The sequence below is a fragment of the Nuphar pumila genome, chromosome 3 (assembly GCF_984573655.1).
Source record: "Nuphar pumila chromosome 3, dmNupPumi1.hap1.1, whole genome shotgun sequence".
NCBI classification, from domain to species: domain Eukaryota; kingdom Viridiplantae; phylum Streptophyta; class Magnoliopsida; order Nymphaeales; family Nymphaeaceae; genus Nuphar; species Nuphar pumila.
In genome coordinates this window covers 28,857,121-28,884,968 of record NC_143251.1, presented here as the reverse complement: position 1 = coordinate 28,884,968, position 27,848 = coordinate 28,857,121, and the positions used below count along the sequence as shown (strand labels likewise).

At 35.7% G+C, this 27,848-nt stretch overlaps 1 protein-coding gene across 1 annotated transcript; it reads left to right on the top strand.

The window, feature by feature from the left end:
* Positions 1-1,176: 1,176 nt before the first annotated feature.
* Positions 1,177-14,409, top strand: LOC149842434 (putative ribosome-binding factor A, chloroplastic). Its single transcript, XM_090001439.1, has 4 exons — positions 1,177-1,585; positions 1,705-1,878; positions 13,747-13,966; positions 14,116-14,409. Exons 1-3 carry the CDS (start codon positions 1,226-1,228, stop codon positions 13,897-13,899), a joined length of 687 nt encoding a protein of 228 aa, XP_089857565.1. The 5' UTR covers positions 1,177-1,225; the 3' UTR covers positions 13,900-13,966; positions 14,116-14,409.
* Positions 14,410-27,848: the final 13,439 nt, after the last annotated feature.

Sequence of the window (27,848 nt, the reverse complement as noted above, 5' to 3'; positions counted from 1 at the left end):
AGTCTAGGGCAAATCTCATGGGGGCATCATCCCTTGTGCAAGCCCAAGTATGGTGACTTTGTGAAGACAAGGGGGTAAGCTCACGGAGTTTTACCTAATATTTTTCAAGGAACAACTAGAAAAACAACTGGTTCAATAGAGGATGACATATATAGGTGCGATGTAGAAGGCCTTGGCTGCAGAGATAGAGAGAGAAGTATTTTATTTTTTAATACAATAAATCTAGAAAATCAAATCAATCTTTTTATCATCGTAGTTTGTCAGATGTATTAATAACATTTTTAATATTTTAACTAAAAGCCAATGTAAACAAAATCTCAATTACAAAATTGCCTTATCTATAACCTAATGCAAATATATTAGAAAGGTGTAAAAATTATAACTAAGGATAAAGTATTAACTATAAAAAGATGATAAGATAGTTATGATAACATTTTTTATTTCTAAAAAGGATGTTATTATGCTAACATAAAAATATTTGAAATTTCAACTATGCATGTTGGCAGGAGCAGTTAGTGCACGTCACCTTGTGTTGACACTGAAAGTTAGAATCTCAATGGTATGGTTGTACAACTGATAGAGGTTTAAAGAAATGAAAGAGAAAATAGAAATGGAAACTCGTGCTGCTTGTTAGAAGAAAGAGATAAGAAATTTAAGAAAAGATTGTATGTTAGAGTTAAGAATATATATAGAATTTTATAATATGTATAAAAATATAATAATAATTTTTTAACAAAGATAAAGAGCATAAAAAAGAAACAAATTTGAAATTACGTTATTGGCCTACGAACAATTTAATGTAAAGGCGTTAAATTAGTTATAATAAAAATATTTGTTTAAGGTTAAAATATAATGATAGTCTGTGATAATGACATTTTTTAGTTTTGTAAGTAAAAAACTAACATAAAAATTTACGATTACAAAATTGCCCCACGAACAGTGTATTGCAAAACTATTAAAAGGGGCATAATAAAGATATTATTTAAGGTTCAATTCATAATTATACACATTTGAGGTTTTCTGAAGTATGAACAACACTTTGTTTTTTACAATTATTTCGAAGTATATTATTAAGCTTAAGAGTTTTTATACATAAAATATAATGTATATATTTTCATTGAAAGCAATATTTTCACAAAAAACGAGTAGAAAGAGGAAGTGTTTCGGACAGTTTCTCCCTCAGCATCTCTCTAGAGAGAGAGAGAGAGAGAGAGAGAGAGAGAGAATGACTTCCTTGGTGCACCCTCCGGTTTTGATCCCGCGACCACAGCGACCGAGAAACCCACCGCCCTTATCTTCTTCACCTTCTTCTTCTTCCTCCTCTTCCTTCGTCCCCAGCCCTTTCCCGAGGAGGAACCGCACCGGCTTGACGGCCGGAAGGGCGGCGTCGGCCGGCGTCGTGTGCATGGCGAAATCGAGGAGGGTGAAGATGGTGGCGAAGCAGATCCAGCGGGAGCTCTCCCACATGCTCCTCACCGACAAGGTCCTCCAGTACGCCGTCCTCCCGGAGTCCGCCCTCGGCGCCGACCGCTACCTCTCCTCCCTCACCACCATCAGCGACGTTGAGGTCTCCGGCGACCTCCAGGCATCGCCTCTGACCCCTTGTCGATTCGAACCCATCTCTCCATTCCCCTCTTTTTCTCGATTCCCCGAGAAACCCCATCTCCAATTTGCTCAGTTTCTGTTCGAATTACGGCACCGCAGGTCGTCAAGGTGTACGTCTCGGTTTTTGGCGACGAAAGGGGGAGGGATGTGGCGATCACGGGGCTGAAATCGAAGGCGAAGTACGTGCGGAGCGAGCTTGGGAGGCGCATGAAGCTGCGGGTCACCCCCGAGATTCGGTTCATCGAGGACGAGTCGATGGAACGAGGGAGCAGGGTAACAAATCGATTTGCAGTGTTCTTATTGATTACGAGTCTGTCATGTTCCATTTCAGACAATTTTTTGCATCTTCTTTTTCATTGATTCCATTTATGTGCACGTATATTTGCATTCAGTAGAATGTGCAAGATGGTTATTCTCATTCTCTCGAGTATTCGTAATCGATAGTGAAAGAAGCTTTCTCTTTTGCATGACTATATTTTTTCCTTCCCTCGACTATGGTAGCGTACACAGCTAGTGCTAGGTTAGTATGTGTCATTGATGGAGGTATCTCTTGAGTGCGGATTGCTTCCGAATTCGTTGCATTAATAGCTTCACCGGAAAGTAAGTTAGATGAATCGCTAGCTTGATTTGTTTGGAGCACCCAATTGATCGTGGTATAGGCAGATAACTAGTCATAATATCCTTCCACCTTGCAGTGAAAAGCTTAGTCACAATGTTCTGTAGTTGGGAATTCCATCTTGAACTCGTTTAGTAGCTTCAACGGAAAATAAGTTAGTTGAATCACTAGCTTGAGATGCTTGGAGCACCCAATTGATCGTGGTATAGGCAGATTACGGGTCATAATATCTTTCCACGTGGCAGTGAAAAGCTTAGTCACAATGTTCTCTAGTTAGGAATTCCATCTTGAGCTCGTTTATGATATGAGATCAGTACCATTCTCTCAGTAACACTGCTTTCACCTAATTTTGGCAATTAATTTGCACTCTATGGTATCTTGAAGGTGACCTCTGAATCCTATCCTTTTGCACAAGTGCAATTTGATAAGGAAATGTGTCCAACCTAGTGGTGGGATTGGGTGGAAGGGTTTATCTTGGTCTGCCCTTAAGGAGGCATTCACCAAGGAGAGCTCATGTTTCCTATTTATTTTGATTTTTTGTATATTAGGGGAAATCTTCAATCTGATCATGTGACCTGCAATTCGTTGAAGATACTTTGATCTTGGATAATTGTGGATAACAAAATGGTGTGTGCCATATGTGTGTTCAGGTGCTTTGAGCTTGCCATTGGATGGCTGGCCATTCGGGATATTAATAATCTAGTTGAGGTATCCAATGATCAATCTCTCCCATTCGTCTGAAACTGTATTATTCATCATTATTTACTCTCTCTCTCTCTCTGTAGTATATTCAAAGTTCAATTTTCTTGGAACATTGTTAAAGATGGATAGGGACATCTGTTACCCAGTCAAATCTTTTTATTAATATGTTTTTTTTTCTTTATCATCTAACTTTAATATTGGTTCAATGATGGAAGATTTTTAACCACAAAGTGCCTTATGGAAGGCTAATTACCTCTTCATATCCACCTGAGTGATCCTCACATAATTTTTGTACTGCCCAACTTTTGTTTCTTGTATCTTAGTCAAACTACCATGATTCACTAGAAGAAAACTACAATATAGGCAGCAATCATTCTTGACTAAAAGCACCAATGGAGAAAGGGTGAATTTTGATTTGGCCAATTAAGACAGTTATTATTACACCTAGAAGTGAGAAAGATGAAAATGGTCTTGGGCCTTAAATGGCTGTGGAGCTAGTCCAAGAGAACGATAAGCCTTGAGTCTGTTGATTTAGAGCCAAGGAAACTAGGAAAGTATGCTTGTCAAGAGATATAGGGTGTGTTTGGATACCCAAGGTGAGAAATTCTTCTTGTCGAGAGAACTCTTGCCAGACGACATTTTTTGTGTTTGCATCTATGTCACATATGTACGTGCAGGTATGAAGGGTACAACACAATCTGGCAATCTGCGGAATTTACAGAATTTGTTGGGTCTCTTCCCTTCAGCATTGGAGGATAGTAATAGCAGGCAATCTTAGAATTCTAGCTTGGATTAGAATCTCCATTACCTCTTCGTAGAACTGTGAGATTGGAGTAAATTTCTTGTCCCTGGGTGATTGGGATTCATAATACTTTTTCTGCTAAAAAGCTAGCTTTCTCTGCTCAGGGCCTCTTTGCACTATTGGCTTTTGCTGGACTTGGTTCTGAGCCTGATTTTCCTTCTTGTATTTGGGCTTCCAATTTTTGTTTCCATTTCTATAGTTATTGTTATTGTCTTTGACAACATTTTATGCTACATTTTACACAAGTCTCCTTACCTAAGTAATGCTAGCATGGTGAGCTTTATGATTCAGATCCTACCATCCATGATGTTTTATACTTGTTTCCTTTATTTCTCAAAAAAAAGGCATGGTGAGCTTTAAGAGATATGAGTGATTTGATTTAGGAATTCGTGTAGTTGCACCAAGGTAACTGAGTTGGTCGACAAATCGAATCCAATGACCTTTTCTCACAAAAGGGACTGTCGTCTGAGGAGTCATCAACTAGTGATGCCAACTTCTAAAACGATGATTGGAAGATTAATATTATTTTCTTCCAAGGTCAGTTCAAGTTTTTTATTCTTGTATTGATAAATCCGTCAGAGCTGCTACCAGAATCAAAATCACTTTGGTTATGCTATTTCCATCAGAACATAAGAAGTTGGACATTCATAGCCTTTTCAACAGTACCCAACTTTATTTTAAAATGTAAACTGTAATATATATATATATTATTTAATATTATTATATTTTCTTTTATTATTTTTCTTTATTTTCTTTTTTAGCATCTAGTTCAATAGAAACTAGATATTTGATCCAGTCAAGTTCCTGTTGGAACTTGACTGTGCAAATAGCTGTTGGACTGTAGTCCAACAACTATAATAAATGTTGTTGGACTGTAGTCCAACAGCTATAATAAGAGACGTTGGACTACAGTCCAACGTCTCTTTTAGAGAGCTCAAAATGAGCTCTCCTCTCTCTTCCACTTTTTTGTATATATAGGGGTGAACCCCTTCAATGTAAATTACTATGCTTCTTAAGCATTTTGTTCATGAATAAAGTATTATTTATTTTTCAAGTGTTCTTCCTTTTATACCCTTTTAAGGGTCATGCTTGTAGTCTCTCCAATAGACACTTGTTTGTGAGTTATTCGTGCATTTGTTGAAGACCACCATTTCATTACTTGGTATCAGAGCTACGAAATCCTTAGATCTTGAAGTGCTTCCGCCTCGATTTCCGTGCCACATTTACAAAAGGTGTTTCATCACCTTGTTCTTGGCTCAAGAAGATTTGTTTGAAGAAAGACGAACTTGTGCTACAAAAAATTTTGGTTTTGTATCCTCTCTTATTCCCTTGTCTACTCTTTTTCTTTTCTTTTTATTTTTTTTCTCTCTCTCCTCCTATTTATTCCTCTCTTACCCTTGTAAAAGTTGGATGACAATGATAAGATCACCATCATTCCTATGAAGCTAAATGATACTAACTATGTAATATGGGCTTCGATTATGAAACACCACATTTGGGGAAAAGGTTTATGGGGGTATAGTGGATGGTTTCGATTTGGAACCTAAACTATCTCTTACCAAGAAAGAGGGTGATAAAGAGGTTCCTCTAACGGAAGAAGAGAAGAGTAAGGCATTAGCCACTTATGAAAAGAAATGGAAAGAGTGGAGGATAGGGCATGCAAAAATTATGTCATGGCTCATCAATAGCATAGACATTAAAAAATGCTCTAGTCTAGCTAAGTTTGAGCATGCTGATAAGGCTTGGGAATACCTCAAAAACATGTATTCCCTTAAAGATATTGCACATGTATGCAATTTACAAGATAAAGTTCGAACAATGACTCAAAAAGATAAAACTATTTGAGAATATTATAATGAGTTGTCCGAACTTTGGGAAAAGTTGGCTTTTCTTGAGCCCAAATGGCATTGTGCCAAAGATATCGAGCTTCGCCAAAAGCAACTCGATATGGAACATTTCTATCAATTTGTGAATGGTCTAAGGCCGGAGTTTGAATCCACCAAATCGGCCCTATTACATCGTGGAAAAATTCCTTCTATTGTTGATACTATAGAAGAGCTCACTATGGAAGAAAATAGACTTAGAAAAAGTACTCCAAAAGTTGATGATGACTCAGTTTTAGCTGTATCTAGACCGGAGAATCATACTCGTACTTACAAGCCGCCTCATTTTGGAAGGCAAAACGACGGCTTTGATAAAAGAAAAGTTATTTGTCATCATTGTCATGAACCGGGGCACTATAGGCCTCAATGTCCAAAGTTAAAAAGAAGAGAAGAAAAAAGAGTTGCATCAGTTGAATCCGAGTCAAAAGATCAAGATGCACATGTGTCTATGGCTCAACTGATGGAAATCCTTCAACCTCTTCTCAAAGGGGTATCCTCCTCAACCGAAGCCTCAACTGGAGCGGCAGTTGCATCTTTCTCCGGTCCAGGTAACTTTCCTTGGCTTTTAGATTCTGGTACTTCTTTTCACATGACCCCAAATGTTAATAGTATATCCGGATGTCTTAAAAATAACTCAAGTGTGTCAATGGTTTTTACAGCTGATGGCACATCTCTTGAAGTAAAAGGAATAGGATGTTTTGAAAATCTTCAAAAATCCAAAAAAAAATTTATCCCAGAAGTTAGATATATCCCTAAACTTAATTTGAATCTCTTATCTGTCTCGCAAATATCTGATTATGGATGTAATATATCCTTCTCTTCTCATGCTTGTTGGGTACAGGATCGCCAGTCAGGGAAGCTTATTGGGGAAGGCCATAGAGAAAGAAGACTCTATTACATGGACTTTTTGGAATTACCCAAGAATGCATTTTGTTATAATATTCAGAAATTAGAATTGGATTTATGGCACAAAAGACTTGGCCATTCTCATATGTCTAAAATTCAATATTTTCCAAGTTTGGAAAAATTTTGTAATTCTGAAAATTTTTCTTGTAAAGACTGCATTCTTGGCAAAATGAAAAGGTTATCATTTCTTAGTAGAACTTTTGCTTCCTCACGACCACTTGAGTTAATACATTCGGATGTTTGGGGCCCCGCACCAGTTATTTCCAAAGGTGGTTATACATATTATGTCATTTTTGTTGATGACTTTTCTAGACATACTTAGATTTATTTTCTTAAACATAAATCTGATGTCTTTGCTAACTTCCAAATATTTTATAAAATGGTTAAAAATAAGTTTCAAAATGATATTTCTGTTTTTCGCACTGATTCAGGGGGAGAGTTTATGTCCAACGAATTTAAATACTATCTCAATTTACATGGTATTACACATCAAAGATCATGTCCACACACTCCACAGCAGAATGGCCTAGCCGAACGCAAACATCGACACATTATGGAAACTACTAGGACATTGCTAATTGCAAATCAAGTTCCAAAAAGTTTTTGGGCTGAAGCGGTCCTAACTGCCACCTACCTCATTAATAGGATGCCATCTTCTTCATTAAAGAATACAACTCCAATAGAAAAACTTGTTAATTTAACTCCAGATTATTCTAGATTAAGAGTCTTTGGATGCAAATGTTTTGTTTTCACCAACAAAAATGACAAACTCTCTCCTCGTGTAATCCCATGTGCCTTTTTAGGATATGCTGATAATAAAAAAGGCTACAGGTGTTTCGATTTTCAAAATGACAAATTATATGTGTCAAGAAATGTATCTTTTTTGGAAAAAGAAAGCTTCTTTGAATTTGAAAAATCCAAGGATGCCACTGAATACTCGTTTTTAATTGATCCAACTTCAAAATCCAATGAATGTGATGTTGGATGTGACCTTGACAATGATCAAAGTCCTATTGTTGTTGAAAATGATGATAATGAAGAGCAAATCCATATGGATGTTAGTCTACAATATTCAAGACGTAGAGTGCAAAATCTTCCATGTGCATTACAAAAATACTCTGAAGTCTCACCTAGAAGAACGTCTAAAATCTCTAGACCTCCAGAAAAATTTGTGTCTTATGAATCTTTTTCACTCACGTATAGGGCCGTCATTACATTAATACAATCATATGTTGAACCATCATCCTATTCTCAAGCCAAAAATCATATAGAATGGATAGAAGCCATGAAAATTGAATTGGATGCACTAGAAAAGGCCAATACTTGGACGATCCAAGATATCCCTCCAGGTAAGAAACCTATAGGCTGTAGGTGGGTATACAAAGTCAAAACCAAAAGTGATGGGACCCTGGAAAGATATAAGACCCGTTTAGTAGCAAAAGGATATGCCCAAGAGTATGACATCGATTATGAAGAAACATTTGCTTTTGTGGCACGGATGACCACTGTTAGAACTTTAATAGCCTTGGCCTCCATTAGAACATGGCCTATCTTTCAATTAGATGTCAAAAATGCTTTCCTGAATGAGAATCTCGTTGAAGAAGTATACATGGAAGCCCCACCTGGTATTAGTATCCCTAAGGGTAAAACTCTTCCTCTAGAAAAAGCTCTTTATGGTCTTAAACAGGCTCCAAAAGCCTATGCCCAAGAGTATGACATCGATTATGAAGAAACATTTGCTTCTGTGACACGTATGACCACTGTTAGAACTTTAATAGCCTTGGCCTCCATTAGAACATGACCTATCTTTCAATTAGATGTCAAAAATGCTTTCCTGAATGAGAATCTCGTTGAAGAAGTATACATGGAAGCCCCACCTGGTATTAGTATCCCTAAGGGTAAAACTCTTCGTCTAGAAAAAGCTCTTTATGGTCTTAAACAGGCTCCAAAAGCCTGGTATGACCGATTTAGTCATGTTATGTTTGATATTGGTTTTCAACCTTGTTTAACTGACACTGCTATATTTGTTAAAAAATCTGATGCAGGCATCATTATTCTTCTTCTCTATGTGGACGATATGATCATCACCGGAGGCGACAAACAGGGAGTTGCAAATATCAAATCTCTTCTTAAAACTCACTTTGAAATGACTGACTTAGGTTTATTAAAATATTTTTAGGCATTGAAGTTGCTTATTCCCCTCGGGGGTATTTGATATCTCAATCTAAATTTGCTCTTGATATCGTTTCCAGGTCTGGAATTACAGATGATAAGAAAGTAGACACTCCAGAAGTTGTCAATGTTAAAATGAAAATTGATGATGGAGAACTTCTTGATGATCCTACTCCTTATAGACAGCTTGTTGGAACTCTTTCTTATCTTTTCATTACTAGGCCAGATATAACTCATGCGGTTCATACAACCAGTCAATTTCAGCATGCTCCCACCTCTGTGCATATGGGAGCAATTTTGCGTATTATTAGATACTTAAAATCCTCTCTTTCACGAGGACTCTTCTTGTCTGCTTCATCTTCATTAAATTTAATTGCATATACTGATGCTGACTGGGGAGGTGATCCCAATAATAGACATTCAACTACTGGTTTTTGTGTGTTCCTAGGTGAAGCCTTAATTTCGTGGAGGTGCAAGAAGCAGCAAAAAGTCTCTATTTCCTCCACCGAAGCTGAATACAGAGCCATGACAACCACCACTATGGAGGTTGTTTGACTCAGACGATTGCTAGCGGATATGGGAGCTAAAGCAACACAAGCTTCAAAGATGTGTTGTGACAACAAAAGTACGATTTACATTGCAAGCAACCGGACATTCCATGAGCGCACTAAACACATTGAGATGAACTGTCACTATGTCAGAGAGGAATACTTACATGGAACCATTGATCTGTCATATGTTACATCAGAATATCAATTAGTAGACTTCTTCACCAAGCCTCTCGCTGCTCCCAGATTTCACTTCCTCTTAGACAAACTTTCGCTCATTGTACCGTAAGTTTGAGGGGGAGTGTTAAAATGTAAACTGTAATATATATATATATATTATTTAATATTATTATATTTTCTTTTATTATTTTCTTTTTCTATTTTTCTTTATTTTCTTTTTTAGCATCTAGTTCAATAGAAACTAGATATTTGATCCAGTCAAGTTCCTGTTGGAACTTGACTGTGCAAATAGCTGTTGGACGGTAGTCCAACAGCTATAATAAATGTTGTTGGACTGTAGTCCAACAACTATAATAAGAGACGTTGGACTACAGTCCAACGTCTCTTTTGGAGAGCTCAAAATGAGCTCTCCTCTCTCTTCCACTTTTTTGTATATATAGGGGTGAACCCCTTCAATGTAAATTACTATGCTTCTTAAGCATTTTGTTCATGAATAAAGTATTATTTATTTTTCAAGTGTTCTTTCTTTTATACCCTTTTAAGGGTCATGCTTGTAGTCTCTCCAATAGACACTTGTTTGTGAGTTATTCGTGCATTTGTTGAAGACCACCATTTCATTACACTTTACCACCTATAGAGATGGTAACAACAATCCTAGAATGAAAAGGCATTGACCCCTATAATTCTATGCAATTCGTGGTATCAAATTATCCAAGAACCCTCATTAATGAGGGTTCCTTTTCACTACCATTTTCCCCTAACAAAGACACCGTTATCTCTAGATAATGGCTTTATAACTTAGACATACAAAAACAAGGTTTTCATATAAAACATGGGTCCGTAGTGAGGTGTTTGTTTCACGACCCATTTTCATATGAAAATGGGCCATTTTCTAATGGGATTAAGTGAAACAAATGGACCCTTAGAGGCAAAAGTTTTCTTATCCTACTAAAACATACATGCACTTTAAATAATATAAGCTAGTGCAACATGCATATTGGTTTTTGGGTCTCCATTTCTCATTATTTTATATGGATTATTGTTATTTTCCATGTACCTCCATTACATGGCTAATATTTGTAGAACGATTGTTTATGAAGAATCATATGTTGAAATGCACTAAAATAAAGAAAGCAATACTACAATATTGCATTGCGCACGAGAGCTTCACTTGGCTGGCTAGGTGGTGGCTCATAATGCCACCAAACTGAGGGATGCCACGAGTTCAAAACCCACAGTGTGCATCCCTCACTGCAAGGCTGAAGTTGGGTGTACTCCTTGGTGGCCAAGGGGACTTAGGGATTTGCACTGGTGGACGCTGCAAACAAGGCACCGGTCAACTAGTTGTACTTCCGACAGACAAAAAATTAGTGGTTTTTCCCTGTCTATCCAAAAAAAAATATTACAACGTTTCACCCATATCCACAGATGGTACTTTCTATTTCTAAAAGTTCTAATTTCATGCCTATAAAAAATGTTCTAATTTCTTTACTATTTCCTTTTACAGCTCCTGGAATTAGGATTTTCTTTTGAATTAGGTTTAGGGGTATTTTAACTTTTCTTTGTTTCTTGCAATGTTTTCCAACATGCCCCAATTTATTACATCCCCAAAACTTTTTTGTACACTCTTGAGTTGGACCGTTCAATGTTCTTTTATCTTTCTCTGTTACCAGTGTACTTACTACTTGCAAATAATTCTTGATTGAAAGCTACACTTAGATTCCTTTCTAAGAGAGGCAGCTATAGTGAAATTAAAGTTAAAAGTTGTTATACTATTAAGCAAGGTTTTAAAACCCGTGACTCGGAACTCGACTCGTTCTTTATTGACTCGTGACTCGACGGGTCAACTCGGTGACTCAGACCGGGTTTTGTTAACTTTTGATTTTAAAAGAAAAACAATATATAATTTGTCTCAAACCATGTTTTTCAGTAAACATATAGTCTAAAGAGTTGACAATAAAAAATTGCAAGTTCAGAGTGGAAAAAGTACAAACTTCTTCATAACAATGTCACATGGAAAGATCAAGTTACATGAAGAAACTTCTTCATAACAAGCATGTCTTTGGTATTCAATGAAGGCCCCATGTAACTGAGTCTAGAAACATACTTAAGTCTTAAACTCAAGTTTCTAAAAGGAATGGTTTAGGAATTTCAGCTAAACTTCTCCAGAAGACACCCTAGCTTTTGTTAGCTTTCCTTTCTAGTGATCTCACCTCATTGAGAACAACAACACATCATCTTGCATAAAAAGCCAGATTGAATTAGTTGCAACAAGGTAAAACAACAATAAGAGAATGAATCATCAGAAGAAATTCCAATTATGACAAAGGGAAATGTTGTCACATGGATACATGTACAAGCATATTGTACAAGATCAGCACAACTGGTATGATATGGGTGTTTCTGTCAAAAAATAAGGATGACAGGGTACAGATTGTTATGCACAGGTGTGATACAGACTTTGTACAAAAATGTATTTTTATGTACAATGAAGGATATGATATGTGTTCATAAAACAACACTCAAAGGCACCCAACACCAGAACATGAAATACAAGCACCGATACGATACGTGTATGCTTCACTTTTTTGTTAGATCTTTGAATCATTTTTTTTGCCAATATGTTTAATCAACACATAAAGATTGATAGATTATTGTATCTTTGAACTGGTTTGTCTTGTAATTTATTATTTATTATTAAACTGTTATTTTGAAATACCCAAAAAATCAAATTTCAAATATCCCAGAACTCGGCCGAGTCCAGGCCGAGTCAAGGCAAGCCGAGTTTACCCTGCTGGGTTGACTCGCTGGAGGGCTGAGCCAAGCCGAGCCGAGTCAACCAAGTCACCGAGTTGACTCGGCGAGTTTTAAAACCATGCTATTAAGAGACCTACTCAGTACATAGCATTAATAATGCATAGAACAAAGTAACCCTTGCTTTTTCTCTCTTCGTAAAAAGTTCACCTTCTCTCATTTTTAAGTCATAAAATTGAAGAGGTGGATTCAGTTATAACATTGCCACATGATTGAGTCATATGAGCAAGCATAGTGTTGTTATAGATCTCAACACAAAACAGTATAAATGATTTTCATTTTTAATTTATTTTTAATCTAACCTTAAGGTCGCAAATTTCTTGATCAACTCCTTAGATTTATGCACGTGATCTTAGAATGAACTATCCTTACTCATGTTCAAACCATACTGTTACTGAAAAAAAATTCTTTTAGGGAGAGATTTAACTTTATATATGTTGGTCAACTTCTCCTATGAGCCCTTTGTCAATTATGCTAATGTGACACTAAACTAATTAATCAATCCAAGGACAATATTATTTGCCATGGCCAACTAATCTTCTCTTGAAAACTTTCAAGACATCTTGGTTAATTTGCTGGTTTTGTCCTTCAAAGCTACCATGTCACCATCAAACATAGGGATTTGAAATTTGGAAACATGGTCTAGGGTCATTCTTGAAGATCAGCGTATTGTTACTAGTACGTTGCTGAATGATGATCTCAGAACTTTAGGGCTTTGATGCCAATTGAAAAATGCACACAATCACCAATATCCTAATCTTGACTGCTACAATATACAACAACAACAACAACTACGCCTTTATCCCAAAACAATTGGGGTCGGCGATATGAACCAACAAAGAAAATCATTATGGGTCTTCCACATGAATCCTTCTCCTCCATTCATTTCTATCCAATGCCATGTCCTCGGTGAGGTTCAAAGCATTCATATCCTTTCTTATCACCTCCATCCATGTCTTCTTAGGCCTACCCCGACCTCTTTTAACTAATATATTTTCCCATTTCTCCATCCTTCTAACTGGAGCATCATTAGGCCTTCGTTGAATATGTCCAAACCACCGTAAACGATTCTCTCTCATCTTATTTTCAATGGGTGCAACGCCTTCCGACTGCTACAATATAAAGGAAAAAAAAATCATGTAGAGCACAATATTTAAGTGATTCAGCAGAAGTCTACATCCATGGTGCAGCCATTATGAAAGAGGTATTTTCAAGATAGCACTTAAAAAAGATTAAGCATTTTTAAGCCTTATCACAAAACCCTGAGAAAACGCTAGGCTCTCTCACTCTTTCCCCTTTTTCTTCATGATTTGTTTCTTTTACTGCTTTCTCATTTTTTTTTCTCATTTTCCCCCTAATCAATGTGCATGACCAACTTGACATGGGTTACATATTTTAGAATAGTCATCACCGTGGCACTGAATGTTAGAATTAGCACAAGGTGATTCTCATTAATCTACTGGCATATGGTCTTCCGCAAATCTGTAAAGTATTTGCAAGTTCATATTTTCTTTTCAGGTTATTGCAATATTGGATAGATTAAAGGAGGAAAGGGAAAAGAACATGTCCACAGAGGAGCAGAACTCTGACAAAGAGACCTCGCAAGATAAACTGGATGACAAAGATTGGGACGAAGATGATACAGATGAAGGAATCATATACGTTAAATAGTTACTGCAGTTTTTGCAGTTGCTATCTTTGTTTACACCTGGCTACAGCCCCTCAATTTGCTCAGAAGGTTATACCTTAACCTTGATAAATGAACTAGTTCTAGTGCTTTATGCAGACTTATTTTATCATGTTTTTTTACCTTTTGCTGATAAAAAAACTATACATATTTATGTTTCTTCTGCCTGATTCTTCTTGCTGCAATGTTTATGCTTCCAGGATTTTATGAAGTGCTTGGAGGCATGTTTCTGCCATGGATGAGGACCACGACCATATCATGATTATGAAGGATAAGTTGTTTGATCTTCTTGCAATCTTGATTCCAGATTGTAAGTGTGCTTCTGGCCAGCTCACCCAGTAATCATGGTAGACTGATCAACTTATTGCCATGTAATGGTGGCTATGGAGGCTCCTCTGTAATTTTCCCACTTTGTCATCTGTTCTGATGTATTAACAAGACCTCATGCATGAAGTTCCTTATCGAAAGCTGTTCTATCTGTATTCTGTAAGTTATATTTTGGCTTCACATGTAGCTAGTACTTATTGTTGGAAAGTGTGCTTCCCATAATTTGATGGTAAGCATTTCAGTGCTTCTGCAATGTATCTTTCATGTCTCAACCCAAGTTGAAAACTCAACAAGATCCACAACATGGAGTAATCTTTACAGAGACAAGGAATAAGAGCCGATAAATTATGGATGCTTTCCTTTTTCTTCGGAGAAGCCTGATATTGAGGCCTGGTCCAAGAGGAGTGTCCCAAAACCTGTTGGGACGTGTGAACCACTGTAATGGCCCAATCGGATTGTTGGTCCATTGACCACACCTGCATGTGAAACCCAATTGAGAACTTGCACTTATAGATTCAGGCCAATTGCCATTCGTGAAGTCATGTAACACGCCTTATGTGTTTTTTCAAAAAGTTATATAGGATGTGAGATTCGTGTTTTAACCATAGTCACCAATATCACCGACATTTTGAAAATATCGTAATGTCTACATTTTTTTTGCAATAGCCGAAAAAAACTTGAAAATATCTTGATATTTATAAATATCATGCTGTTTTTGTGAGATTTTTGAAAAATCTTTATTCTTATAAACATCTCTTTTTTATATTTTAACAGTTATTTTACCTTTTTTATATATTTGTAAGTTAAATACTATGGAATGTCGATTTAGTAAGCAACGAAATAGAGGTTTTAAGTTGAGTAAGAGTAAGACAGAATACATGGAATGTCGATTTAGTAAGCAACAAAATAGAGATGGGAGTGTAGTGAAGCTTGGTGAGCAAGAAATACCGGTGGATGATTCTTTCAAATATTTGGGATCTATCATTCAAAAGTATGGAGAAATTAATGGAGATGTAAATCATAGGATAAAGGTTGGGTGGATGAAATGAAAGAGTGCAACTGGAGTGTTGTGCGATCGTAGAATGCCATTGCGGTTGAAGGGAGAGTTTTATAGGACGACTATTAGGCCCGCTTTACTATATGATACGGAATGTTGGGCTGCCAAGAGACATCATATTCAAAAAATGAGTGTAGCTAAGATGCATATGTTGAGATGGATGTGTGAAAATACAATAAAAGATAAGATTCAGAATGAGGAAATACGTAAGAAGGTAGGCGTTGCACCCATTGAAAATAAGATGAGAGAGAATCGTTTACGGTGGTTTGGACATATTCGACGAAGGCCTAATGATGCTCCAGTTAGAAGGATGGAGAAATGGGAAAATATATTAGTTAAAAGAGGTCGGGGTAGGCCTAGGAAGACATGGATGGAGGTGATAGAAAAGGATATGAATGCTTTGAACCTCACCGAGGACATGGCGTTGGATAGAAATGAATGGAGGAGAAGGATTCGTGTGGAAGACCCAGAATGATTTTCTTTGTTGGTTCATATCGTCGACCCCAATTGTTTTGGGATGAAGGCGTTGTTGTTGTAAGTTAAATACTATAAAATCTATTACTTTATTCTATTATTTTTAAAATTTTAAAACATTTTGAGTTTTTCTCAAGAAAAGCCACTTTTTGAACGAAAAAACCTTTGAGAAAAAACTTTGTCAATAATATTATGCCATAAAATATACTTTTCTGTTCTACAGTTAAGATTTGATAATAATGCATTTCATTCCAACAATCTATTGTATGATTAAACCTTTAAAAGTGTTGACTTTATGGACATTATAATGATTAGAGATGAGTAGTAGACCCGTATATTGGTTTCATTGTATAGTACAATGATGTGAACTATGGGATTGGCCTTTCACCAGCTGTATGACCACATAGAGAGAATAGTAGAAGCCTTTTCTCATCCTAAGGATTTGTTGGTTTGGAGTTAATGTTTAACTGAGTCTGTTGGACTGTGCTGGAATGTGTGTTATAGATTCTGGAGTCTAGACTCTAGACACAAGCAGATGTCAATATGAAAAACTGTCGAGAGTTAAAATTAGAGACAAGTTTAAATCAGAAAAATAACAAATTGAAAAAAAAAATTCTCATGTTTTTATTGGCAACAATATATAAATAAAATAGAATACTATATTTATAAGAGAATAAAAATATAAAATAAAAAATAAAAAGAACCAATTTTTGTTAAATATTTAACACTAAATATTGTGATATAATATGGCATGTTGGTTTAAATGATAATATTGTGATATTTAGAAAAGATCACTATTTTGGCTGTTTAAGACAACGATCAAAATACTACACTTTTTTCATGGTTGTTTCAACACATCACTCATATCTAACAATACTACTAAGGGGAAGAGAGACCCCCTTAGGACATCTTTGCTGGCGTGGACACGTTGAGAGATGGAAATAGTGCATGTCCAAGGGAAGAGAGAGTGTGGCATATTTTAAGGTTGAATTGAATTCCCTGCAAAGTTGTAATCTCAAACTCCCTATGAACTTTGGTTTGGCAGAAAGCCAAACCATTTTCGAAGATGGGTTTTGTAGCATATGTGAAAATTCTCGATCAATCAAGACATAAGTTGGATACCAGGTTTATTAGATATACATTCATTGGATATCTAACTTGATCAAAAGGCTACAAGTTTTATGATTCGAGTATCGGTCTTATTGAAAGCAGAGGTGGCATTTTGAAAAATCAAAATATCAATAATAATGCTCTCATGGATGTTGACTGATATTTTTATGATATTATCGAACAGTTAGACAATAAATCAATTAAGTAGGATCCTCACCTTCAGATATGACTCCTTCATCTTTACATCAAACGTTAAGCAGTCATAAAAGAACAAAAGTTCATTCATCTTATTTAGATGATTACTATGTGTATTTAGTCGAGCTATGTTACTCGATAGATATGGATGAAATGACTAATAATTTAACATATAATAAAGCAATTGTATCACATAAATCATCAGGCTTGGTAAAAGTCATGGATAAAGAAATTGAATCCATTGAGAAAAACCATGTATAAGAATTATCATTTTTACTCAAGAAAAAAAACACATTGGGCGTAAATGGGTTTTAAGAAAGAAATATAGGTTTAATGAAAACATTGATAAATTTAAAGCCACGCTAGTGGCGAAAGGTTATACCCAAAGGGATCGAGTGGATTATGGAGATATGTATTCTCCAGTTGCAAAGTTTGTGTCTAGAAAGATAATTTTGGTTATTGTTGCACATTATAATCTACATCTATATTAGATAGATGCCAAAACGACATTCTTAAATGGCGATACGAAGGAAACATTTTTTTATGGTACAGCCAGAAAGCTATGTTGTTAATAGACAAGAAGATAAGGTGTATAAGTTAAAAAAATCCTTATACGGTCTTAAAAAATCACCACGTCAATAGTATTTAAAATTTCACAAAGTCATATGTGACATTGGATATGTGGCTAATGCTCTTGATCATTGTGTATATCTATAAAAAAGTGAAGGCAAATTTGTTATTTTATCTCTTTATGTAGATGATATACTCCTCATTAAAAATAACATTGATATGATTGTCAGAATTAAAATGTAGTTAAGTACTCAAATTGAAATGAAAGACATGAGTGAGGCATCATATGTTCTTGAAATAAAAAATTCTCAAGGTAGGAGTTCTAGACTTTTATGTTTGAAGAGATATATAATGACCATATACTTAGAAAGTTTAAAATGATAATTGTAAGTCAATTGATACTCTTGTGGCTAAGGGGGTCAAGTTAAGCAAGAATGATTGTCCTAGTGAAAGATAAGAAAAATTGAATATCCTTTATGCTCAAACTGTTAGAAGCTTAATGTATGCTATGTTATATGCCAGACCAAACACTAGCTTTGTTGTGGGTCTCGTAAGCTGATATCAAAGTAATCTTAGATGTCCTCATTGGCAAGCTGTAAAAAAAATATTTATATATTTGAAAGAGACTGAAAAGTTAAAATTGTGTTATCATGCAAATAATTTAGAAGTAATCGGTTATTTCAATATTGATTTTGTTGGAAGTACGAATGACAACAAATCTACATTAGGCTATATTTTTTTCTTTGGAGGTAGTGATGTTTCTTGGTCATGCAAGAAACAAGGTTGCGTAGATATGCATACACAAGAAGCATAATATGTAGCATGTAACATGACTACTACTTTTCTCATCTGGATAAATTGCTTCATAAAAGACTTGAAGTTGTAGATAGCCGACGTGACAGTATAAATATACTGTGATAATCAATCTTCTATTAGCCTAATTAAAAGTGGAGCCGATAGCTCTAGAATCAAACATATAATAGTAAAGTAACATTATATTCATGACATGCTTGAAAAGAATGAAATTATAGTTGAAGTACAATACTAAATGTGAATGCATGTGAAAACCCTTATTTATATGAAGGTAAATCATCATATTAAAATTTGTTTGGCTCTCGTGGCCAAGTGGGAGATGTTGGCCCACCTAAGTGAGTCGCGAACATGGTGCCTCTTAGTGGGGCCTAGTAATATTTAAAGGTAACAAATGGTTAGAGAAAAACTCTAGAACCCTCTTGAAGGAAGCCATCAACCCCTCCTCTCGCTTTCCCTCTACTGAACTACACAATCATGGCCATCGGATGGTTAGTTGTTTTGCCTTTGTGAACTTTATTTTTGGGTTGAGATGCGATGTCCCATCTTTGTCTACCTTGAACTTGAGGGTTCTACTGTCTTCATTTTGTTATTCATGATTCCTTTATTTTCCTGATTAGAGAAAATAAAAACTCAAGATGAAAAATGCAATATCATCTTTGTTGGTTCTCTTTTTGAATTCATTTTGAGTGATTAGTCTTACAATGGGTGACATGTTGGTTTTCCTGCACGAGGTATTGGGCGAAGAAGAACTATTCATACTAATTGTTTTTTTTTACAGAGAAAGCTGGGGTTATGCAGACCCCTACCAGTTATACAACCATATACCATTGGGATTCGGAACTTGCATCCTTCTGACACAAGGTGACGTGCACTAACTGCTCCTGCCAGACAAGCTGACTCCCCTCCCTCTTGGTATTCATACTAATTAGTGTCTGTAATTTTTTGCAAATTCTTTAAGCATCTTCTGATGTTCTTTGGATGCCAAGTTCATGTTTGAGATAGCCTAATTAACTCTAGATGATTGAATGGTGATTGCAGGTATGGATTTGTGGTGCTGCCTGCAAGGCTTCATATTGTCATGAACATAGATAGCGGTCATTATTGTTAATGACCAAGATTGGTTGGCAAGTTGTTCATGTTACTTTTGCTTGTTTGCGATAGTAAGAATTGATTGAGCTCATTCATTGCCAGTTTCACCTGCAAATAGTGGTCAAGAAAACAGACATGAAGAGCTTTTATTTTCTCCTAATATCATATTTATTTTAGTAGCAGCCCTGCTGTGAGTTTTTCACTCCAAATGGAAAATAAATCCAAGAATTTCTTTGCCTTCTGTTTCAGGCTGGTAACTTGGTCCAATTCTGATGTGTGCGAGTGCGCACGTGTGTCTTCATGGCATGCATCTTACTCTAGCTCCTCTGAGGCTAAAATGATACATGATACCCTCTACGAAGTGCAATTAACAACTTGGTGAGAGCTCAAACAATAAGTTGAGCAGCAGCCCATGTTTTAGTTTTCCCAAAACTGAATTAAACCTATACAACCTTAAGCCTTCACCTATGATGATTTAAATATTTGGTTTAATTATGCACTTGCACACAAGACATTGTGATCTTTTGTAGACCATTCTTTATCCAAAATGAGTTGGTTTTGCCTGTCAATGACAAGGTCGTGTTCATTCTGAAACATAGTCACAGACATCAGGAATATTTTCAAAATATCATGATATCATTGCTGTATTTTCAGTGAACAATATTAAGGTAAAATATCATGATATTTGAAAATATCACTAATTTAATTATATCGCAATATTATCATGATAAAATCTGGATATTCTTGTGATAATATCATGATATTATCAATTATTTGTATTGTTTTTATTTAGAAAAAAATTCATTTAGGGTCAACCTTTTGCCTCTAATTCCAAATATGGGCCAAACTTTTTCTGAAAAGTGTCAAATAAGGGCTTGCATTTTCATTGTCCTTTAACTTAGGTTAAACCACAAGTTAAATTACAAAAATTACCTTCATCATTAAGTGTCCGAACAATTTACATTTTCTTTTCTGTTAGGATGAATGAGTAATTTTTAATTTTTAAGGGACAATACAAGAAACAAAAAGAAAACACGTTTTCTGACATGACAGATGTGACCTGAGCTCCCAAATTTGCAACTTTCAGAAAAAGTTTGGCTCATATTTGGAGTATTTGAAACGTGAGGCTCATATGTGCAAAAGTTTGGCCCCTATATTTTTTTTTTTTTAATTATTTTTACATCTTAAATATGTTTTTTTTCTTTCTTTTGCATTTTATACTTAGCCGATACCCATATATTTGACTATGTTTTGAAATAATACCTGGGGAAGAAAAGGTATCCATTCTCACATATACATGAAAAATGCCTTTAAGCCCATGAAAATGAAACAATAAATTTTATTTTATTTTTGCTGATTAACATGTGCTAACACGGATGGTTATGTCATACGGGACAAACATTAAAGTTTTGCAAAACTAGGTCATGTATTCATGATTCCCTTATATATATATATATATATAGTAAGGGGTAGGTGCATGAGGCTTTTTTGTGTCTACAGCATGCTTACCAAGCTTTGAAAAATATTGTTTTATTTTTTCTAAAATCTGATCATACAGGTGTGATTTACATGCTTGATTTTGTGGGAGCCGACTTTTGGACCGTCTGATTCCAACACCAAGTTAGGTTTTTATAAGATTAAAAACTCAATGGTCTACAATTCTAAACAATAATCAATGCTTAAAAAATCAAATTTTTCTCACAAAAACATGATACAAGTGTGATTTCTTAGTAAATCGATCATGCGTAGGGTCGGGTTTTTAAAAAACAACCTGAAAATCCCTATCCAAGCTCGGTAGGCACAAAAAGGGTTTGGCACCTACCCTTTTTCATATATATATATATATATATATATATATAGTGAGTATAGCTTAAGTGAAGTTCTTGAATAGCAATTCTAAATCTTTATAAATAACATATTTTAAAAGAAAATGCATAAAATAAATAATCAAGATCATAAAAAAAAATATAAAAGTTAAGGAGATGGTGTTGGCTTTCTCTATGAAGTGTCATGGTGTGCTCTGTGTCATGTCGTGTTGACATTAGATACATGCTAAGTGAAGTATCGATGTGATATAGATGGATGGAGACCTTATGACTAAAAAAAAAAAAATTAAATGGATTGTTGCTAGATTTTATTTATTATTTTTTCTTCACTAAAAAAATCTTTAAATAATAAAAAAGGAAAGCAAAATTATAAATCAAAAATTAAAAGACATTGGTTGGTCTTCCACCATAGGCTGGCTGGCTGGCTGACACAGTAGTGAATCTAATTTCAAATTTGAGACCCATGAAGATAGACAACTGTTGGGGAGGGCCACCCCAACGGTTGCACCCTCCCAACAGGAACACTTTTATGTCAATGGTTGCAACCCTTCGGTCGAAGGATCATTTCTCTTTTGGGCACACCTCAATCCAGCCCCCTTTCAGGATTATAATATGAAAAATATGAAAAAATATGCAATCAACATAAACAAAAAAAAAAATCCTTTGAGGCTACTAGTCGGGCATTTAACTAGCAGTCAACATAAACAACAAAAAATAAAATCTTTTTATGCTACGAGTCAGGCGTTTAACTGGCAGTCAACATAAAAAAAACGTGAAAATAAAGAGTGAACAAAAAGGAAAAAGAGGGAAACATAGGGTTTGCTATTTAACCCTTCTTGGAGACACAAATCCCACAGGTGAAATGTAAGATTTGTCACCCAAAAAAAGTCTTTTATAAGGGTCGGGTTTTTTCTAATAATCGGAAAATCCATCGGTCAAGACCTGACCTTGTCGATTAAATCCACCGTAAAAGGGGTGTGAGGCTGATTAGAGGGACTTACCTCGCCGATGATATGGTGGTACTTTAGAGAAGAGTATATGCATGTTTGCTCTATTTTCGCTAAGGGCTATACTAAGTCTCAATCCTTAATATGCATATTAATATAAAAACTTATAAATCTTGAGTATAGTTATTCTTTAAGATATTATGAAAAACATGTTTTATATAGTATGACAAGTTTGAAATGAGTATAAAATTTTGCATGTTTATGAGAGATACATTGATGATTTGTGTAACAACTAATATCAAAATTTCATAATATGTGAGTTATGTTTTATAATTAAAAAATTAATCATTTTTAATTGTTTGGTGAGGTATGTATGAAAAAAATTTGCATAATGCATGACTAGCATACATAGTGTAACAAAGTAAAAGTAAAAAAATGTGAGTAAGCTCGATGGTACAATTATCCCTTATGATCACGTGAGAGATGTAAGGTTGTGATCATAAGACAATTATTAAGAAGGGCTAATCCAACGGTTGCACCCTCCTAACATGAACAATCTTAGGTCAATGGATGCAACCCTGGAGTCGAAGGGTCATTCTCCTTTGGGCACACCCCAATACAAACCCCCCTTTAGAATTATGAGAAGTTCCTAGGAGCCAGTTATATGAATGACGAAAAACATATAATTAAGATTTTTGAAAATAGAAAATCTTATAGTGAAAAGCTAGAGATTGTGATTAAAAGCTAATGCCCTTGGCGATTTATTGCGTAGCTGCGTACGCCCTTAGATTCGAGTTTACCTTCCTTTTGCAGATCTAAAACTCGAAAGAAATTGAATTTTTCTCCTCCAGTTGAACACTAACCCTCATTTTTTCCCTTTCATTCAACCATTACAAACTTTTGTTTTGTTTTTTTGGAAGGCAAGCTAGGGTTAGACAGACCCCTACCAGTTATACAACTATACCGTTGGGTTTTGAACCTGCAAAGGTAACATGAACTACCTCCTGTTGGTTCAAACATACATAACAGGATCAAACAGAATTCGACTCCACCTCCCTTTCCCTTATATCTAAAGGAGGGGGCATGAATTAAGGCTTTCACTACCTAACCTCATCAAACAATATACTTGCATTGTTCAACCGCATCGGAAGAAAAAAAAATGATTTTTTTTTAAGTGAAAAAGAACATAGAACAAGTTACATGCTATGACGCGATGACATACCATTTAGAGGGGCGTGTCGACTCGAGAAAGGCACACGATATGACATGCCGACACGGTCCTGATATGTACGGGCACTATTTAATAATCCCAATATCATTTTAGTTTTTTAGTAACATGCCAACAAAATTTATTTTTTATTAAAATGTCAAAATATATCTTTTTATTAGTTAAAATATTATCACTTTATCTGATTTTCAAAATGTTTTTGAACTTGAGTTACGTGTCGATCCTACCTACCCGTGTCTTTGTGAGATAGGTTACAAATATCAAAGATATTTCGAAATATAATGCCAAAAATGTGGTACCTTTAAGATATAACCTTTTGTTAAAAATATCGTTAACACAAATTGATTTTCACACTTTAAAAATATAAAACTCTCAACTTTTTAGTTTTTTCATTCTTTTAGAATTTTATAAATACCGATATTTTCCAATAAACAAATTTTATATTATCCCGTACTGACGAGATTTGTGACACACCCAAATGAAATTAGAGTTTTTTTTTATAAGTTCAATTGACAAGCCTCCAAGGACCTTAGAGTTCCATTCCCTGTAAATGCAGATAAGAAATGGTTGCTATTTTCAAGAAATTTGTTTTTTTCCGTTTTTATTGTTCATCGCATATTTTATAATTATTTTTACTTTGTGTGTCCGTCACTTTATTGTTTTTTGTTATTTATTTATTATTTTTGGGTTGTGAATGCCGAAGTTTCGGCAATTCACGAGAAAGATAGAGAAGAATAAGAGAAAGTCAGTGTTCCCCAATACCGCGACAGCAACAAAATTCCAAATACCTTCTGCTGATATTACAATAATACCAATGAGAACCTTCCTTCCTTTCTTTTGATTAGGGGTGGCAAAATCTGACCCGACCCGTCAACCCGCTTCTTAGCCGGGTTAGGGTTTAGCTTAAACGGGTCGTGTTCGTGTTAGGGGTATGCCAACCCGTTTGACCCATTTAATAAACGGGTTAAGCGGGCGGGTCAACCCATTTACATGAACCCATCAACCCGCAACCTGTTTATATATATATTAACTTATCTAACCCTAACTCCTGTTTGACCAATAGTCCGAACCAAACCGAATCGTAAACAAAAATATCTATGTTATTGGGTCAACCCGTTTAATAAACAGGTCGCCATATCGTGTAATTGTGTCGTGTCGACCCGACCCGTCTATTAAATAAGTTAATCGCGTCATGTCGGGTTACTCGTTTAATAAATAGGTTGTGTTCATGTTTGCCACATCCGACCCATTTAATAAACGGGTCGTGTTCATGTTGAGGTATTCTGACCCGTCAACACGACCCGATTGCCACCCCTACTTTTGATGACCAAAGCATATTGGAATTTTAAAAATGACTAAGAGAACCCCAACTTATCACTTTTACAAAAAAAATCATAGGCCTTGCTTTTTCTTCAAAAATAAGTAATTTTTTTTTTAATTTATAACCAGAAGAAACCCACTCGGCATGAAGACCTGGTGGTGCTGGCTCAGTCTGCCATACCTACGGTCGTCTGCGAAGAGGGGTGACACCCATGAGAATCAAACCTTGACTACCTGTCTAGCAGCCAAGGCTCCTTTCTGTCCCCCGTGTGCTTCACTTAATATTCTCAAAATCACTTTGTTGGACAAAACAAACAAATTATCAAATGCAATGTTGTCAAAATGAGTCTGAATCAGCTGATTCATTTGAATTAGAATAGGTTCAGAATCAGCCAATTTTATTTTTTAATTTTTTTTGAAGGAAAAAACTTCCATTCGATTCAATCCGATTCTTTGGTTGTTTAACAACATAGATAAAAATGCCTTCAACAATTCTTTTTTTTTTTAATACAAACAATAGCCAGTGATACTTGATAAGTTATCAGCAAGACATAGATAAGTAAATTTTGTTTTTTTCTTAAGCACGTTCTTAAAATGCATAAAGGAAAAGTAGGTGGCCGTCTACCAACGGGGTCTCTGCGTGGTTGGTAGGAGCTGTTTTGTGGTGGGAGGTTGCAGGTTCAAACCCCAATGGTACGTTGAATAATAACTGGTGGGTCTGCCTAACCTCAGCTTGCCTTTCAAAAAAGAAAGAAAGTAGGTGGTCGTCTGTAACAGCTTAAAAGCTCAGCAACTTTTTGCAAAAATAGCTGATACCTTTTATAATTTTACTCTGAAAAGCTATTGGAAAGACACCAAACCTGATTCAGCTTATTATGAGATCATGCGAGTATTGTTTGTGCTATTAATTAAGTGTGTGTTTGAAAGACTTAATTAGTTCTTGAACTCTTAAGGTGCTAGTGGGATTCGAAGTGGGATTCTAACTTGCAACGTTCCATCACATGGTGACTTGCACAAACTGCTCCTACGAAGTAGAAGTAGAAGTAGAAGGAAACCCATTGATTCCTAATGTCTACCTTGCCATCCCTTCTTTTTTCATGTATAAGATACAGGTTTGAAAATGGATATGGATTAATATTTAATTTATTAAAATGACTAAACACTTAAAAAACAATAATAAGTTTGAAAACAAGAAGTTATATTTTTTAAGGCAAAATAAGTTAGGGTTTGTTTGGAATATAGGAACTGTGATAGGAGTTAATGCATTTGGCAAAAAGTTGGTCAAACTACCACATGGTGGCTGTTTGGAAACTGGTAGCTGGGATGGGAGTTAATTAGGTGTGTCAAACAGTTTGGTTTGGATCGAACCTAGGTGGAACCAGACCTGACCCCGAATTGTAAGTATGGTGTCGGGTTCAAACCAGATCCACCATAAGAGAAACCATATCCGGGACTCAATAAGAACTACATGAACCAGATACTATTAAAATGATAGTTTTTTCATTTTTACATTAAAAATTTGCGGGTCTTAATCAGAACTCAGGTTGGGCCGTATAAAATTTCACAAACTATACCCGGATTCATGTATTAATCGAATCTTTAGGTCTAAATCTGGATCTTAATCAGGTCTTTCTATTTATTACCGATTCACCATACCCGAACCCTATAGGGTTTGGTACAGGAGTTGGTGCATTTGGAATGAGAATTAGCATTGTATTTACACTAACGTCCTGTTTTGAATCTAGTAGTTGGATGGAGATTATTCATTTGAAGAGTTCAAAGTGGCAGCTGCTAAATCCTGGATTTGACAGCTACCACCTCATCAACTTCATTCTTTGTGTAAATACAAAGGACAAAGGGCCTCATTTTCCATCCCAAATATACAAACTCCCAGCTACCAGATTCCAAACGTCCACCACCAAGGTACTTTGACCAAGGTTTTACCAAATGCATAAATGACCATTCCAGCTACTCTATTCAAAACAAGGCCTAAAGCATGGAATTGATTGCCAAATCAAAGATTTGGCAGCTACCTTCCTGAAATGCCACTTTCCATCTCAATTATTGCTGAGTTGTGGTGCCTGATTCATAATTTTTTGCCCTTGCAGAAAGGGGCGGCGTGGGTTCTTTTTTTTGGGCTTATGTTTGAGACCCGATTTGATTAGAGTTAGGGTTGTCGCCCTTTCCTTGTATATATTCTCTCTTTTCTTTCTTCCTCTTGTAATAGTCAAAGAAGAGCAATAAGATTTATGTCTGGGCGGATGTGGTTTTTTTTACTCTCTCATGGATTTGAGGAGAGGTTTTTTCACGTAAATCTATGTGTTCTTCCTGTATTTTGTTTGATCGTTCTTGTTTATTGTTTTCTTTGATTGTTTCTTGCTTGCGGCTTTCCTAAGAGTTACTTATTTTCAAACAGGGTCTTATTTTAACTTGTAACTTTTGAAACAACTTATTAAAATTGTTGTTTTTTTCTTCAAGAAAAAAATATCCAATTTACCCTTGGAAAACAACTGCATAATTTAAATCATATTCATTTTCAACTATATTGCAAGTTAGTACTAGTAATGTGAGGGTGCTCCGCACCAACCTGTGTGTGTGTGTGAGAGAGTTTTATTGAAAAAATCTTGGCAGTTTAAAGGAGCTAACTATAGACATCCCACGCTCATTCTTCAGGAGGGTATTTCTTGGAGAACCCGGTGGAGTCCAATAATTCTTCTTTCTCATTCTTCCAAAGAACAAAGAAAGAAATATTGAAAATACTAGAGACAGAGAGTGAGAGAGAGAGTTACATCATTCCTCTCAATGACGGGTGCCATCATTTTCCACCTCCTCCGACGTGCACCGGAGACATCCCACGCTCGAAACCCCGAGCCCCCTCATACGGATAATATCCGATTCGCTTTCCCTTCAAAATTTTCAAAAAAATAAAATAAAATAATTTAAAAACTACTTTGTGTTTCATAATATACTGAAAAAA

Bases quoted from the DNA above. Each gene is read 5' to 3' on its own strand.
- LOC149842434 (XM_090001439.1), top strand. From the start codon at position 1,226: ATGACTTCCTTGGTGCACCCTCCGGTTTTGATCCCGCGACCACAGCGA. The intron at 1,586-1,704 runs GCATCGCCTCTG...ACGGCACCGCAG, and splicing joins AGGTCTCCGGCGACCTCCAG to GTCGTCAAGGTGTACGTCTC. The intron at 1,879-13,746 runs GTAACAAATCGA...TTTTCTTTTCAG, and splicing joins CGATGGAACGAGGGAGCAGG to GTTATTGCAATATTGGATAG.